Source organism: Lates calcarifer, linkage group LG18, assembly GCF_001640805.2.
Source record: "Lates calcarifer isolate ASB-BC8 linkage group LG18, TLL_Latcal_v3, whole genome shotgun sequence".
In the NCBI taxonomy this organism is placed as follows: domain Eukaryota; kingdom Metazoa; phylum Chordata; class Actinopteri; family Centropomidae; genus Lates; species Lates calcarifer.
In genome coordinates this window covers 5,284,014-5,299,242 of record NC_066850.1, presented here as the reverse complement: position 1 = coordinate 5,299,242, position 15,229 = coordinate 5,284,014, and the positions used below count along the sequence as shown (strand labels likewise).

General features: G+C 44.2%; 1 protein-coding gene across 1 annotated transcript in view; it reads right to left on the bottom strand.

Annotated features, from left to right (window-relative positions):
- Nucleotides 1-983: 983 nt before the first annotated feature.
- The window catches only part of LOC108890146 (lysine-specific demethylase RSBN1L), a 31,025-nt gene continuing 16,779 nt past the window's right edge, over nucleotides 984-15,229 (bottom strand). Inside the window, exons 5-9 of the mRNA XM_051077874.1 lie at nucleotides 11,628-11,765; nucleotides 9,809-9,951; nucleotides 5,358-5,528; nucleotides 5,154-5,262; nucleotides 984-4,776 (exon numbers count right to left, since the gene is read on the bottom strand). Of these exons, the coding sequence (XP_050933831.1) occupies nucleotides 2,851-4,776; nucleotides 5,154-5,262; nucleotides 5,358-5,528; nucleotides 9,809-9,951; nucleotides 11,628-11,765 (2,487 nt within the window). The 3' untranslated portion in view covers nucleotides 984-2,850. The remainder of the gene's footprint in view (nucleotides 4,777-5,153; nucleotides 5,263-5,357; nucleotides 5,529-9,808; nucleotides 9,952-11,627; nucleotides 11,766-15,229) is intronic.

The window sequence follows — 15,229 nt, the reverse complement described above, 5'->3', positions numbered from 1 at the left end:
TTTTCTGAATTCTTAAAAGTACAACTTTTCTAAACGTGCATGTTTTTATCCACCAGAGCAACAAGCATCAGTTCTTACCCCAGCATTTTCATACATTGAACCTTTTATTAGCTAGGCTCATATTTAAAGTAGAAACCACACTACAAGTTTTTTTCCTCTTTACAAAACTTCTTATGTACACTACAGTGCTGACAGTTAAAAATCACAGAAACAAAATAGAAAAAAAAGACCAAACCAAAACCTTGAGATAAATAAATTCTGTGAAAACAACGCTAGCCCCTGAAGACTTTTTTTTTTCGTTTTCAACCTTAGTTTTTGTCACATTTGTACAAAAAATATATGTTCCTGTCATGTTTTTGTAACATCTGAAACCCAAAAGCATAAAAAGAGCTGCAGAGCGTCTTGCAACTGGCATCAAGTGCTTAATTATCACCTCGCTCTCCCCAGAGCCACACAGTGAAGAGTTCTGTCTCTGAAATGAAGCCCTTAGAGGCAAACTGACCATCTGATCTTTAATTTTCCAAGATTTTTCAGGCTTGCGGTGAGACTAATCATGAAAAACACAACCCTGCTTTCAGGATATCATTCTGCTGAGCCATCCCAACTCAGACCGCAGATATTTGGAGGGTTTTCAGCAGCTTTAGAGACCAATTTAAGGCTTCGTTCTCATTTTTCCAGTGAAAACTTTAAACTTGGACTCCTAAAAACTCTCAAGAAAAAGGACAGAACTTTTTCTCTATGTGGCTCTGAACCACTTAGTAGTTCACAGTTAAGGACAGGCACTGGGGAAATGTTGTGGGCTACATTAGCAAGTGGGCTGTACTCCAATATCGATTAAGTCAAATCAAGACATCAATGATAGAAAAAAAAATCAAGTGTCTCTCAAAAACAAAGTTCCACAACTGTGGGATGAGAACTGAGACACAAGAGTTTGACTCTGAAATCAGATACTTGGAGAAACATATACTCTTCATAGTCGCTGCTGCTAAAACAGAATTTCAATAATTTATTGTACTTTTAAAACACAGGAGGTCACTTCAGTCCTTGGTTGATAAATAAAATATTTTTTTACAGACAGGATGCTCCACACTGCAGAGAAACCAGACGTCAGGTAAATAGATAAATAGTGCTTTGGGAATGAACTCTCAACAGTGTACCATCTGTTTTCAAAGTGTCTTAGAGCGAAAGAGAGAGAGATAGAGAGTGTTCATAAAGAATTTTAAAAAATCGTATCTTCATATCATCTGAGGCCTGAATGTATTAACATTATAATCCTGGAAGAACCTGAAATTGCCCTGTTGATAATCTGACATAATCATGACTCAAAGAGTTTTCAATAACGTCAACTGTATTTAAACTGCAGTTCAGACATATCCGTGTTACAAAGTGCTGTAATGAGTCACATTTGGGAAGTCTTATACTGAATCTGTATGATATTGCTCTAAATCTAAAGTTACCTCATGGCAAGCTCTTGATGTAGCTGCATAGGGACTAATATAATGTAGCAGATTGAGTAATATTCCAGTGACCCTGAAACTCTACTGTCCAGTAAAATCAGTGGATCAGGGTTTTTTTTTTTCCCTCAGGAGACCAGTATATTCACGGATGTGTCCTGAATACTTTTTCCTGAGACTCTGAAGGCCTGTCTGTGTTAACGGCCTTGGCTGGGTCGAATTCTTCCGTGGCCAACCAGTGAGCGCTCAAGTCTCCACAATTAGGAGGCCCTGGTGCGCGTCCAACAGACGCTGAAAAACACAGCGAAATTACACTAAGAGCTCTGCCACCGGTGTCGAGGGCTTACAGGTACAAGATAATCTCGATGCATTACACCGTGACTCTTTATGGTGTAATTAACTACAGTGCTGCTGGCTGCATACTGTAGCTTACTATACTGATTTATAATGTAATGGGATTTTTCTTTCGTTTAGTAGCACTAAAAACTGCACTGATATCCTTATTAGGCAATAAAACACTGCAACTGATTAGAAAAATCATTTAAGATACTTGTTAATTACAGTTAATCACTCCTCATGGATGCTGACTCAACGAACATGATTCAACAGGACATTACTGGCTTTGAATTTGAATAAAAATACTGATCCTTGTCAGTATATCAATAACCGGGAAATGCAGTTTTATAGTTTCAGCAGATTATTGCGGAGCGTTATTGCTCGAAATACAACATTAGGGAAAAGTACTGCAGTATATTGTACTGATTAAGATGTATCGTTACAATATAGTCGAGGAAATGTAGTGATATCACATCAATACGTTAGTGTATTGTATAATATCAAAGTTTGACCCATTATTATTCCAGAAACAGTCTTGGGCACGGAGAATACACTAGAAAAAAAGCCACAAAATGGAAGCATTAGCTGCAAGTTTCACAAAAAGATCATCCTTGTGACCTTTTTAATATAAATATCTGACACAAAGTCTGCAGAAATTTACTATTTCCTTCCTCTGATGGTTCACAGGTATTCTGATGTTTAAAAGGGCTTTGCTAACTTCAAAAACAGAGAACCAGACAGCAGTTTGGCAGACGTGAACCTGGAAACCTGTCAGATTTTGGCGCACCCATACTTTTACTAAAGGCCAAAACTACCAGTACATGCAGTAACCGCTTAATATTTTTGAACCAGAGCACAACCACAGCATCGGTACAGTCTAAACCAGTCCAGTCAAGAGGTGTGTGGGTTAAATAAAGTCCAACTCTGCTTTATAAACTACGATACTGTGTCTGTCTCCTCCTGTTATTTCCTTTTTACATCGTTTTACAACAACACAACCAAAATAAAACCTTGTACATTTACAGTCATTTAAAAACAGCATCATTATGTACAAAAACTACTATAAAACCTGTCTCCGCTCCTCTTCATGCTTTGGGGGGAGGACAGAGGGGGAAGGCTGAGGAGGGAGAGGAGGTGGGAGAGGGGGAGGAGGCGGAGGCAGAGACTGCGAGGTGGTGGGAGGAGGAGGCGGGTGGGGGAAAGACTGCGCGAGAGAGAGCTGAACCTGCGCTGGTGCTGAGGTCTGGTATTGCGGCTGTAGCGGGTAAGAGCCCGGAGGCTGAGGCAGGAAAGACTGAGGGGGGAGGAAGGGATGGGAGGAGAAGTGCGGGTGCTGGGGAGGGAAGAAGGTTTTGGCGAACTGGTGATGGTGGGGGAGGTGAGGAGGGAGAGGCTGGGAGCTGGAGAGGGGAGTGTTTGGCTGAGAGGGGGAGGCGACGAGGGGAGGCTGGTAGTACGGCTGAGACTGGGTGGTGATGTTTGGTTGGTGCAGGTGGAGCTGGCTCATGTGAACCGAGTGTGGCGTCGGTTTCTGACTCAGGAACGAGTTGAGTGTTTGCGGCTGCGCCGGGAGGGAGGGGTTGGATAGCGGATTTGGGGGGAGCAGGGGAGGTCTGTGAGGGAGGTGGGAGTGCGGCAGGAGAGGGGAGAAGGAAGGGGGGAGCAGGTGAGGAGGTGGGAGGTGCTGGGGTGGGTATTGCTGCATGTACATCCCTTGCCTCCCCGCGTCCTGCGGCACGCGCATCTGCGAATCCACCGATGGCCTGGAGTCTGAGTCCAAACTGTGAGTCCATTTCTCCAGGAGTGTTTGCGTCCGTGTGTCCGCCGGCGTTCGATCCCATGCGTCCCCCGCCGCCGCTGTGTGTGTCCGTGTGTCGGCCTGTGCGTCCACGGCGGGCGACCCGTGCTGCGCTTGCGTCCGTGTGTCCGAGGGAACGTCCAGCTTGAGGCGAAGCGAGTCTCTGTCCTTCGGTAGGTGTGACGGAGACGGGGGAGGCGGCTGAGACGCCGCAGAGACGGCGGACGGAGGGGTTGTCGGTTTAGGAGCAGGCGGGGAAGATGTAGCAGAGGATGAAGAAGATGTGGACAGAACAGGAAGAGAAGAAGAGGTAGAAGAAGTCGGGCTGGGAGCAGCTAAAGAGGAGCGTGGAGGAGCATCAGTGGCGGGCGAAGAAGAGGAGGAAGAAGACTTAGGACAAGATGGAGAAAGAGTTGATTTGGGATCCGAATGAGAAGTAGAAGAAGAGGAGGAAGAGGAGGAGGAGGAAGCTGCTGCTGCGCTGGAAGACGTCATTCTGCTGTCTGAGTGATGGTGGTGATGATGATGGTGATGGAACTTCGATGATACTTTGGGTTTTGTGTCCTGGAGAGGAGGATGAAGAGAGGCGGGAGGGGACAGAGGGAGAGGCGACGGAGATTTATTTTTGCAAAGAGGAGAAGCTGGAGGTTCGGTCTTCACCTTAGCAGGAGGTGACTCCTGCTGTTTGGGTTTCCCTCCTCCTTTCACCCTCTCAGCCTCCTCCTCTTTGTCTCTGCCTGCACTCAAGTCCGCTGAGCGAGCCGGCTGAGGATGAGGGTGAGGGAGGTGCTGATCCTGCTCCTCCTTTTTGACAGCGGGCAACGTCCTGTTCTCCACCTCCTCTTCCCCCTCCTCCTCCTTTATCCTCTCCTTCCCTCCTTTCTCACTCTTCTTTTCCCTCCTCCCCTCCCCTTCCTCTTTTTCCTCCAATGCCGCTTCCATCTCCTTCTCCTTCGGCTTCTCCTCCTTCACCTCCTCCTCCTCCTCCTCATCTTCGCCCTCTCCTTGGTGGTACTGCTTCAGGCGGACGTGCCACGCCAGGCTGCAGACGGCCGACACTGTCTTGAACTGGTGGACCACGTTGCGGGGGATGAAGTAGATGTCGTCGTGGCACAGGCGGATGCGGGCGTAGCGGATCCCCTCGCGGCGCAGCTGGTTCAGTTTGGCATCATCCACCCACTGCACGCACTGGGAGGAGAGAGGAGGAGTCGGGGGTTGAGAGGAGGCGCAGTCCTGAATAAAACATCCACTTTTTCCACACTGATCTACTGCAAGCAAGTTAATCTGTAAATTACTGAATAATCATCTTCTTCTTCTACCTTGCTGCAGTTCATTTTTGCTCCACCAGGTGTCAGCATCCAACATCAGTTCATATTAAATCCTCACCCAGTGGTGGATATGAAGTGTTACATTAGGGAAACACTGAGGGATAATTCTGAGTCTAATTTGGGACATAAAAACATGACTGCACTTGGCTGAGACTAATGTGTGACCATGATGTTATTGCCAGCCTGTGTGTGTGTGTGTGTGTGTGTGTGTGTGTGTGTGTGTGTGTAATGTAACACCTGAGACAGCGGGGGTTCGTGTAGGTCCAACTGCAGCCTCTGAACTACATAAGGGAAATCACCAGCGTGGAAACACACGACGTCTTTGGTTACACGAGGAGGCTCTGAGCTGAAAACAAGAGACAGAGATTGTGCGAGATCAGTCGAGCGATGTGTAAATACTCAGCGTCTAAACAAGCAGCTGTCGACTGTATACGTGCCTACCCTTCTCCGAAGCACACGGCCTTCAGCACCCCGACGGCTGCTGTGGTCTGACGTTCGAAACCTTGGCCGATGTGGTCAGCGTGGGCCCGGGTCCGGTCCTCGAACAGCATCTCTCTGGGCTCGCTGGTCCGGGGCAGCGACTGCAGCAGGTTCTTCACCTCGTTGGTGGAGCTACGAGAGGACAGAAATGATCACTCCCTCAGAGAAACAAGAGCCCACGCAGAGTTTTCTCCCGTTGTCTCTGGTTCCCTGCTCTCTAAATAAAGAAGAAAGCGACTAAAGGTGAGTGGGCTGCTGACTCTCCTCGTCTTATTTATTCCTTTACTTCCTGTCTGCTGTGCGCAACAGAAGCACCAGTCAGACCTCTGGTGTTGTTATCTTGCTTGACTTGTCCATTAATGTCATCCACAGCGTGACAGGAGGAGCAGAGAGGATGCTGGGAGGTTTGTGGTGCAGAGCAGGAAAACATGAATTAGTGTGGACATCATGAAACATCTTCTCAGGACCTGGTGTGAGCATTTTAGCAACCACAACTAAGTGTGTTTCACTGCACATTAGGACTTAAGTGACTAGTTTATTAACGTCAAAGAATTAATTGCCAACTATTTTGTCAGTTGATTGATCCTTTAAATCATCTAACAGCCACAAATGTCAAACATTTCCAGTTCCAGTTCCTTAAATCTTTTTTTTTTTTTTTAATTCATGTAAATTTTTGCAGTTTTTCGCAAATATTTTTTGTACAATGTAATTTGTGGGCGTGTTGTGGACTGCTGCATTCTCATTTTCACTGGAGAAGAAACTAACATCTTTCAATCCCTCCACCCTGTCTTTACTTTTTCATGTTGGCTAGTGGCAAAAAATTCTTTCCTTGCGTGATCAATTAAGTATTAATTTAGATTGATTATTAGTTGCAAGAAAATTAGAATGAAATGTTTAAATCGGTAACAGATGCCTGGAAAATCCCAAAAGAAGAGGATGTGTTTGAGATGAATGATGAAAAGTAAACAGACATCAATGCTCGATTGCGTACACATGTGTACAGGCTGAGAGGCAAACGAGTAAAAGCATAAAAATGAGCTGTGTTGCCAAACAATGGAAGTACTGCAGTCAGCTCACTACTGGATCAGTGACTCACACTGGAGCTGCAGTCAGATTCAAACAGGGGTATAAACACACGAGCGTGCAGTCTGCGAGAGATTCTTACAAGAGCGTAACACACATGCACGCGCACACACACACACACACAGAGGGAACAGCAGCGAGACTACCCGTGCTGAACACTGAATTGTGCATTCATTCATTCAGAGATAAGAGGAGAGGCAGGAGCCGATGGAAGAGGAAGAAAGAAGCGGAGGAAAATAGTACAGAGTGGAGGGGGGGGGGGGGGGGGGGGATTAAAACACACACACACACACACAGCTCAGTGTGTCTAAGCTGACTGCAGGCTGACAGTAATGAATGTAAAACCAGAAAAGCTGGTAAGTGAAACTGTGAAAAGAAGAGAGTGTAGAGGGAGGAGTGCTGAACGAGTGATATTCAAAGTCCTCCTTCTACTGCAGCCGTTTAACTACCATCTATATGTGAGGTCTCATTGTTCTGGCAGCTGTCTGCGAGTCCGAGTCGACCGGGACAGATTCCTGTGCATTTATGGTCAAATAAAGTGGGGAAGGAGAAGGTGGAAGGAGAACAGATGAGGGGGAGAGGAGGAGGGAGGGGAGATGATGGAGGGAGACGGGGGATAAAGATGGAGAGAGGGGTGGGGAGGGGTGAGGCAGGAGAGAAGGAGACAGGAGGGAACCACCTTCTCTGACGACAAATACTGTTAAACATCTTAAAGCGACAGCACGCTCCTGTAAAGGATCTATATCTTAAAAAAAACTTGCCACTAATTATTATTTTCACTGTCAATTAGCCTGCTGATTACTGATTAATCAATTAACTGTTAAAATCTATAGTAGCTGTGTAAGTTTCCATCCAAATTTGTTTTAATCAGCAAAAGAAAATCCTCGTCTTACGCGAAAACGTTGGTTCATTTGTTGCTATTTATTCAGTGGAGCAGAAGTTACACGTACATGACGATTTAATCACTGTCTGTTTCCACTGTACTGTGTCACATTTGCTTTTATCAATACACAAACTATCCCACCTCAGCTGAGTTTAACAACTTGTCTCCACGTGTTTTTTTTATGCACAAATTGAAACTCTGCATAAAAACTGGTGGATAAAAACCCTCACAAACGAGCACAGAAACAGGTTTTTTGTAAGTGAGGGAAGAGCAGTCAGTCATGTAATCAGCTGGTTGTTGAGTTCTACCTCTTACATGAACAAACATCCTCACTGAGCAGCTGGAGTTTAACATCTTGCTGTCAGCCACCAGGCTCTCATCCTGATCATCCTTCGTCATGTAATTTGTATCTGAACAGGAGCAGCATGTTCAGCATCAGGCCTCTGTCCTGTTTGCATCTGGTGCCAGCCAAGGCCGCCGCCGTTACTATGCAATTATTGTCAATCTCCGGAAGCATGGTGCTGCTCTTTCAGCTAAAAGCTGAAATATTTTGGTTTATTTTCATCGTCTGACCACTATAATCAAGCTGAATTCTCAGACTGCGAGTCTCGGCGCTGACAGAAAAGCTTGACCTTTTCACTGAAACCACCAGGAAACAAAAAAAAGAAAAGAAAAAAAAGAAGCAACACTGTGGAGACGTTCCCCATGCACAAGCAGCCTTCCTGCCTTCAGTGCAGCACACAGTCAAACTGCAAATAAGATCCTGTACTTCCCCCTTTCTTTCTATTTCATTTCTTTTTCCTTATACACACAGACAGACATAAACAAAAACACTTGCACTGCTATGAAATATTCAATATACGAGCCGTCTGTAAACACACTTTTAGTCCTCTTGAAAGTAACAGCGGAGTAACTCCAACATAAATCAACTTAAAGCAGGAAAAGAGAGGTCATGAGGAGGAAACAGAAGACAGATCGTAAGAGAAATGGAGAGAGACAGACAGGGCAGATACTTAGAGGCAGCAGGAGGACAAGGACAGAGAAAGGAGGCAAGAGTGGGAGGGGAAAAGAGTTTGGAGGAGGGAAGTGAGAGAATGAGGAGAGAGGTCGGAGACAAAAGAGGGAAATTCTGAGAGAAGTGCACCTCGGTTTGTAGGTGTCCTTTTGTAATAATTTCTAATCAAGTGATGGGATGAGACAGGACTTAAAAAGAAAGAACAGTTAAACCACCTCCACTCTTGCATCTCTATAAAAACAGATTCTTTTGGCCCCAGCTGCTACACAAGTGTTTCTGACAGTCATTCACGCTGACACACACACACACACGCTCTTGACAGCCACCCCCTTCAAACACTGTCTAGACACCCTGCACCAAACAAAGCATAACATGTATAAAGGTGTGTGTATTCACAGCCTGAACTCAGGTGCAGTCACTGATTAAAAAGCAAATATGTTTTATTACATTATTACCAGAAAAGTCTGACTGAGTAAAGCTTTCTGCTGTGAATTCTAAAGAAAGAAAAATCAACAAAGGCTGCAGCTAAGAAATATTTTCATTACCAATTGATGCATGAAATGTCAGAAAATAGTGAAAAAGGACTTCCTAAAGCCCAAAGTGATGCCTTTAAATGTCATTTTCTGACTAACAATCAGTCCAAAACCCCAATAAATTCAGTAAACAATGATAGAAATCAGAGAATAGCAGCAAATCCTCACATTTTAGAAGCAGGAATTAGGAAATGCTTTGTATTCTTGCCTTAAAATTGGCTTTAACAAATACTTTTACTCCTGATCGGCTAATCTTTTCAGCTAAAATCAACCATTACTAAAAATAAATAAATAAAAATCACAGCATTGCCACTGATGTGCCTACCAATCAGCAGAGACAAGAGAGAAATAAATGAAGCGTGGAAGGAATGTGTGTGCTGTGTGTTGTCCTGTGCTTGGCCGGCCGCCATGTGAAGTAGCGTCTGATGTCGACTCTATTAACATAACGATGATCTCATCCGAGTGGCGGGCCACATACCACTCACATCACACACTCCTACACACACACACACACACACCAGCATCATTTCTCTCATGGTCTCACCCAGTAATCATGTGTGTTGAGAGGTTGTGTGTAAGCGACGATGACGCTGTGACGGAGACGAACAGAGAGGGTGTAATTGCCTCATCCGGAGGCTGCTGGGCTGCAACAAAGCTTCACATGGCCGTCGCTGCTGCTGCTTCAAATGTGCAAGTTACTGTTTTTCATAATAGGCCCTCGTGCGCTGAGCGGGGAGCGCAGAGGCGAGCCGGTTCATTAAGGTGCACAGACACAAACAAGATTCATAGAAACCAAAATACCTGTTAATTCTGTCGCCGTCTCACAGCCCTGTTTAAGGAGGGGATTTAGAATATTGGATTTATCTGTGACTGCATTTACACAATGTGGTGTACTCACCGTTTTCTTTTAAAGGGGGACTTTGGTATATCAGCCACAGGTATCATCTGTTCTCCTGGTCTGACCCACATTATGGGACCGTCGTCGCTCTCCGTGGGACTCATCAGCCTCAGACTGGAGAACGTTCCCCACGGAAGAGTCCTCTGCAGCCAGACAAGACGAGAGGAAAGAGCGTGAGAAAAAGAGGACACTGGGGAGCGCAATCGAAGCAGCATGTTGGTACATCGTTCACTTTTTTCACTTGTTTACCAATTCATCAAGTGTTTTATTTATTCCACCGGTTCCAGAAAAGAAAATCTCGTGAACAGAAACTGTCCCTCTGGCGGGACTTGTCACCGGCACCCGACATGTTTCAGAGGGCGCCAAAACTCTCGACAGATAGGAAGCGCTGGGGGGGTGTGTGTCTTTTGATATTCAGCATACGACACCACTCCTCCACACTGCATGCAGGAGATTTGAAGTGTCAGCGTGGAATAGCAAACAGCAGAAAAGCTTGTCACTCCTGCAGTATTTTTATTTTTGTTTTTTTCTGGTGGTCTGTTCCTGTGCAGACATTTTAAAAGAGAAGCAACTTCCTGAACTAGAAGCTCAAAGCTGCATCAAATCACTCTGACACACCACTTAATGCCTCTTGTTTGCCAGCCACCACTGAGAATATTAGGTGTGTTGTTGATGTTTTGTGTGTCGCAGTATCTCTCCATCTGTTCAGTTTGTGTCATTTCCAAATAATCTGCGGTGTAAATGCAGCGAAATATTTATAGTTTACAGCTGCATTACCACACATTTAGAATAAACATATTTACGAGGTAAAAAGCAGAGTAACTAAAATCTATATTTCAGTGAAAAGGTGTGGTGTCTGCCAACTGAGCATCTCCACATAACATCTTGACTAATCCTCCAACAGTGTGTTGTGTTTAACAATCAGAGAGCAGGCCAGGCTGAGTTCTGTTTAGATTTCTTTCTCGGAGTACAATAAGAGGAAATAAGTGAGGAGAAGCAGAGGAGATAAATGAGGGACACGGACATAATTTAAAAAATGTATTTTTTGCTCAAAAAATAAACCCACATCCAATTAAACCTGCATGTGATTGTGTGAGGCATTTTTACAATCACTTGACACACACTTACGTGACGCAAACTGGTGGTTCTAATGTAAAGTTAGTTCATTTTCTGCCTCACACTGATGACATGTTTTTCACCTGACCCTTGTAATATTCTATATTTTTCTTATCATGCACAAATGCCATAAACAGGGGCCAGCTGACGGCTGAATGGAGAGAACAGAGTGAAGCAGAAGCACATACTGGACCTTCACTCCCCAAATCTCTCTCCCAGATATTTCTACATCTTCACTGTAATCAGATGAAACCAAAAACCAATTAATTTAATTTATCCCACTAAAAATGTGTCTGTGTCTACAAACCCTGATACATGTTATTTTTATGAAAATAAAAATATATCAATGAGACACACTGTTGCACTGGGTGACCATTAATATGACCATTATAATTTATTTTGGGTCACTCCCACATAAACCGTCCCGCTGCCTTAAATACTCACCAGACCACAGAATGTGTATAAATCCTGTGCTGAATCTAGCTCCTAACAACTGCACTATTCACTGCTGTTTGATAAAAACCAGCATCCACATTTTTTAAAACTTAATTCAGCCTTTTTTAAAAAAATAAAACTATACATTCATGACCTGAGATTAATTTCCTCTGACCCTCTCAGCACAGAATCATGTTAGAAACTGTCTCTTCGCGTCATTTTTCCATTCATCATCCCTCCTCACTTTAGGATTACTGTCCTGACTCACCTTCAGGAAGGGCGACTCCTCCAGCATGCTGAGGAATTCTGGGAAATAATTCCCGACCTCCTCGTCCACAGCTCCCACCAAGCTGATCTGTCTCATCGCCCCGGCTCGGTACGTCCCGTGACTGTACGTTCTCTTCACCTGCAGCAACCAAAGAAAAAAACACACACACACGTTAGACAGTGATGCAGGTGAGTCAGACAGCAGCTGCAGTTTAAATATATATATTTTGTATTTTCTGAGCGGTGCAGGTGACCAGGGCAGGTGAATAAAAACACTGCAGCAAACTTTCCATATGTATCCTCAGTGTTTAGCTGAGAACTCTACTGAAAAAAACTGTGTTCTCCTTCCTAACAAGGGCCACAGGAGAAAACAAAACAGCACATTTTCTGTTCTCTTCACCTAAGAAATCTTTAAAGTATTACAGATATCATCTTATTTTTGATTAGCAGCACCTTCAGCAGGGTCATTATGGAGCCTCACTGTCCCCACTGTTGTCTGCTCATAATGAAAACATGCTAGTAACATGGAGCTATATCTGCTGGCATCCCCTCCTCACAGGTTGGATTTGATAAGTGGTTGTGACAAATTCAACCAAAGAGTGGGTTGTTTTTCCTTTCTGCTTTATCTGACTAATTTTAAAGGATTAATGACACATGAGAAAAGCTGACGTTTGGAGCAAAGTCTGAAAAAAACTGACACCATTTGTGACAGCAGGAATATATTTTCTCTGCTTCCTCTGAGATATAATTAGTTGTGATGGACACCTTCAGAGGTGCTCCTAACATTGTTATGTAAAATATCAGGTTTCGTGAGGTTTTTAGATACAGTATGTTTATCATTATAGTCTTGACCAACAGGTTGCAGTGTGAAGTATCAGTGTTTATATAATATATATACATTTAATATTGTTTGTTTGCAGCACAGCCCGGGGGGGGAACACAAAAGTAGAGGCAGTCGTTTGGTCCAAAAAAAGAGAAAAGAACCTGTTAATCATCACCGGGTGTCAAAATAGACAGTGTGTGTGTGTGTGTGTGTGAGAGAGAGAGAGTGAGAGAGAGCGTTGGCGGTTTCACTTGATGTCTCTGCTCCACCGGTGTGACTCAACAGACTGTTTGCTGCTCTTCACTTAGCTGACAGAGCATCGTATATGTATGTGTGTGTGTGTGTGTGTGTGTGTGTGTGTGTGTGTGTGTGTGCGCGCGCCCAACCCATCTCCCATACCCTTGGCCCTCAACAGTTTCTTTGTGTGTGCTCATGTGTGTGCAGTACGTGCAGCATGTGGCCTGCATGCTGTACTCTTGGCTGATCGGGATGTGTGCGTGCATGTGTGTGTGTGTGTGTGTGTGTGTGTGTGTCGAGGCCAGATCCTTGGCTGCACGCCTCTAGTGAGTCACCACTTGACAACAAGGCAGAGATAAAAGAGAGAGAGAGAGAGACAGACCAGAGGGAGGAGAGAGAGCGAGCGAGGGATACACAGGAGAGAAAGAGTGAGACAGATGGAGAGAAGTGGCGAGAGGAAGAGGGAGAGAAAGTTTTAGGAAGACAAGCTGTGAAAGAGAAAAAAAACTAATGTAGGGGAGACAGAGGAGACAGAAAGAGAGGAAAAAAATGAGGCAAGGATGGAAATAGCTCAGAGGAAAGGAGGGATGAGGGTGAAAATGAAGATAACATGGTGAAAGGAGAGAGTAAGGACAGGAAAATGGGAAGGAGGTGGAGGGGCAATGGAGGAGGAGACATCAGATAAGAATAAGTAAAAGGCAGAGATGTTAAAGAGACGAGAGGCGGAGAGAGGGAGTGTGACAAGGTGGGAGGAAGAGGGATGAGGACAGGTTAGAGAGGAAGGGAGGAGGGAAGTTAAGGAGGAGTAATGAAGACAGAAACAATGACTTGGAAGAAGACTGAGGGGGAGGAGGGGAGGGCAGTGGCTGAGCAGCTCCCAGGTGCATCCTTGAGCAAGGCACTAAATCCCCAAACAGCTGCTCAGCGGGCGGCCATGCAAGACCACAACAGCTCTCAGGTGTGTGTGTGTGTGTGTGTTGCAGCTATTTCCTCCAGGGTGTTGCTGTTAATAGGAAAATACTCTCAGTCCAGTGGTGTGGTTATTTATATAGTCGGGGTAATTAGTAGAAATTGACCATAAAAGGCTGGATCACAGGCGAAATGCTCTTTCAAAGTTGCGATCGAAAGAACAAGTCACCACCACAGACTGGATTAAGCGACACAGATAATTACAGGTCGTCACAATCAGCTCGGCTCTCTGTCATTTTGGCACAAAATAAAATACTTGCTGAGAACAAGCAACTTGTATTTATACTTTTTAGCACAAAGTTTGGCTGTAACTAAAGATTATTTCATTGCTGATTAACCTATTGATTATTAACCATTAATATATGATTGTTTTTAGTTTATAAAAGTAAAAAAAAAAATGTTTAAAATGCCTGTTGCATTCTCCTAAAAGTGCAAAGTGAAACCCAAAATATTCAATCAGAGAATCTCCACATTTGAGAGTCTAGAACCAGCAAATACCAGGACTACTGCAGGTTACAAATCAATAATAATTGATCTACTAAACAATAATTTGTCTAATCATTTCTACTCTACAATGTAGAAACTTGTTATTACTCAGTGCTGCGGGGTGTCAGCAGTAATGTCTTCTCCACGTCCTGAATGCATCACATAACCATGACCCTGTATCTATATAATCCACGATCAATAAACAAAATGAATCAGTTCGTCACACACAGACAGGCAAAGCCTCACTGCTGTGAGTGTGTGTTGGTTCACAGTGTTTCACTGCATCTGTGCCCCGACACTGTGTAATATCCTCATAAGATGGTGATGACTAGAAGCTTGAAATACTCACTCCACACATATAAACACAACTTTAAATAGTCTCACTGAGTCAATGACCTAGATACTGAGAGAATGTGTTTGTGTGCACACACGGATTCAAACGCCTTCGTACTTACAAGAATTTGTGCTTTTCCCACAATTTTTCTCAGCTAGTGTGTGTATTTGTGAGAGCACGCATTCATCTCTCTGCATACTTATAATTGTTTGTGCTTATGGGAGTCTGTTTTCTCTGCCTGTGTGAGTCTGTGAGTGTCTCTGTGTTTACACATGCATAATTTAACTGCAGAATAACCCCCACGTTGTTTGCAAAGAGAACAGTCTCTCACTATCACAGGAAGAGTATTGGGAAACACTACCTCTGCCTGAAATAAACAGATAAATCTAACAGTCTGTGATTCACTCGAGCACACACAGACACACAAACTGACACAGCTTGTCTATAAGAAGTGAAGGCAAACAGAAGGAAACAGGAAATGTGACAGACTTCCTCTGAGCAGTGCTCTTCAAGATGCTCCAGTCCTTCCTCACCTCTGTGTACGTGCATCTAAACACATCCAGAGGGTAAACGTGTGAAAACAAATGACCAACATCACATTTGCTTTTGTCTTTCACTGCTAAACTTGTGCGATAAAATCAAGTCAAACAATGAAAATTCTGCACAGAAAAGAATAAAAAAGGTGAATGCTACTTCTGTCACTCGAAATTCACTGCGGCTCATTTGGTATTCCACATCCGCAAATTCACAGGAT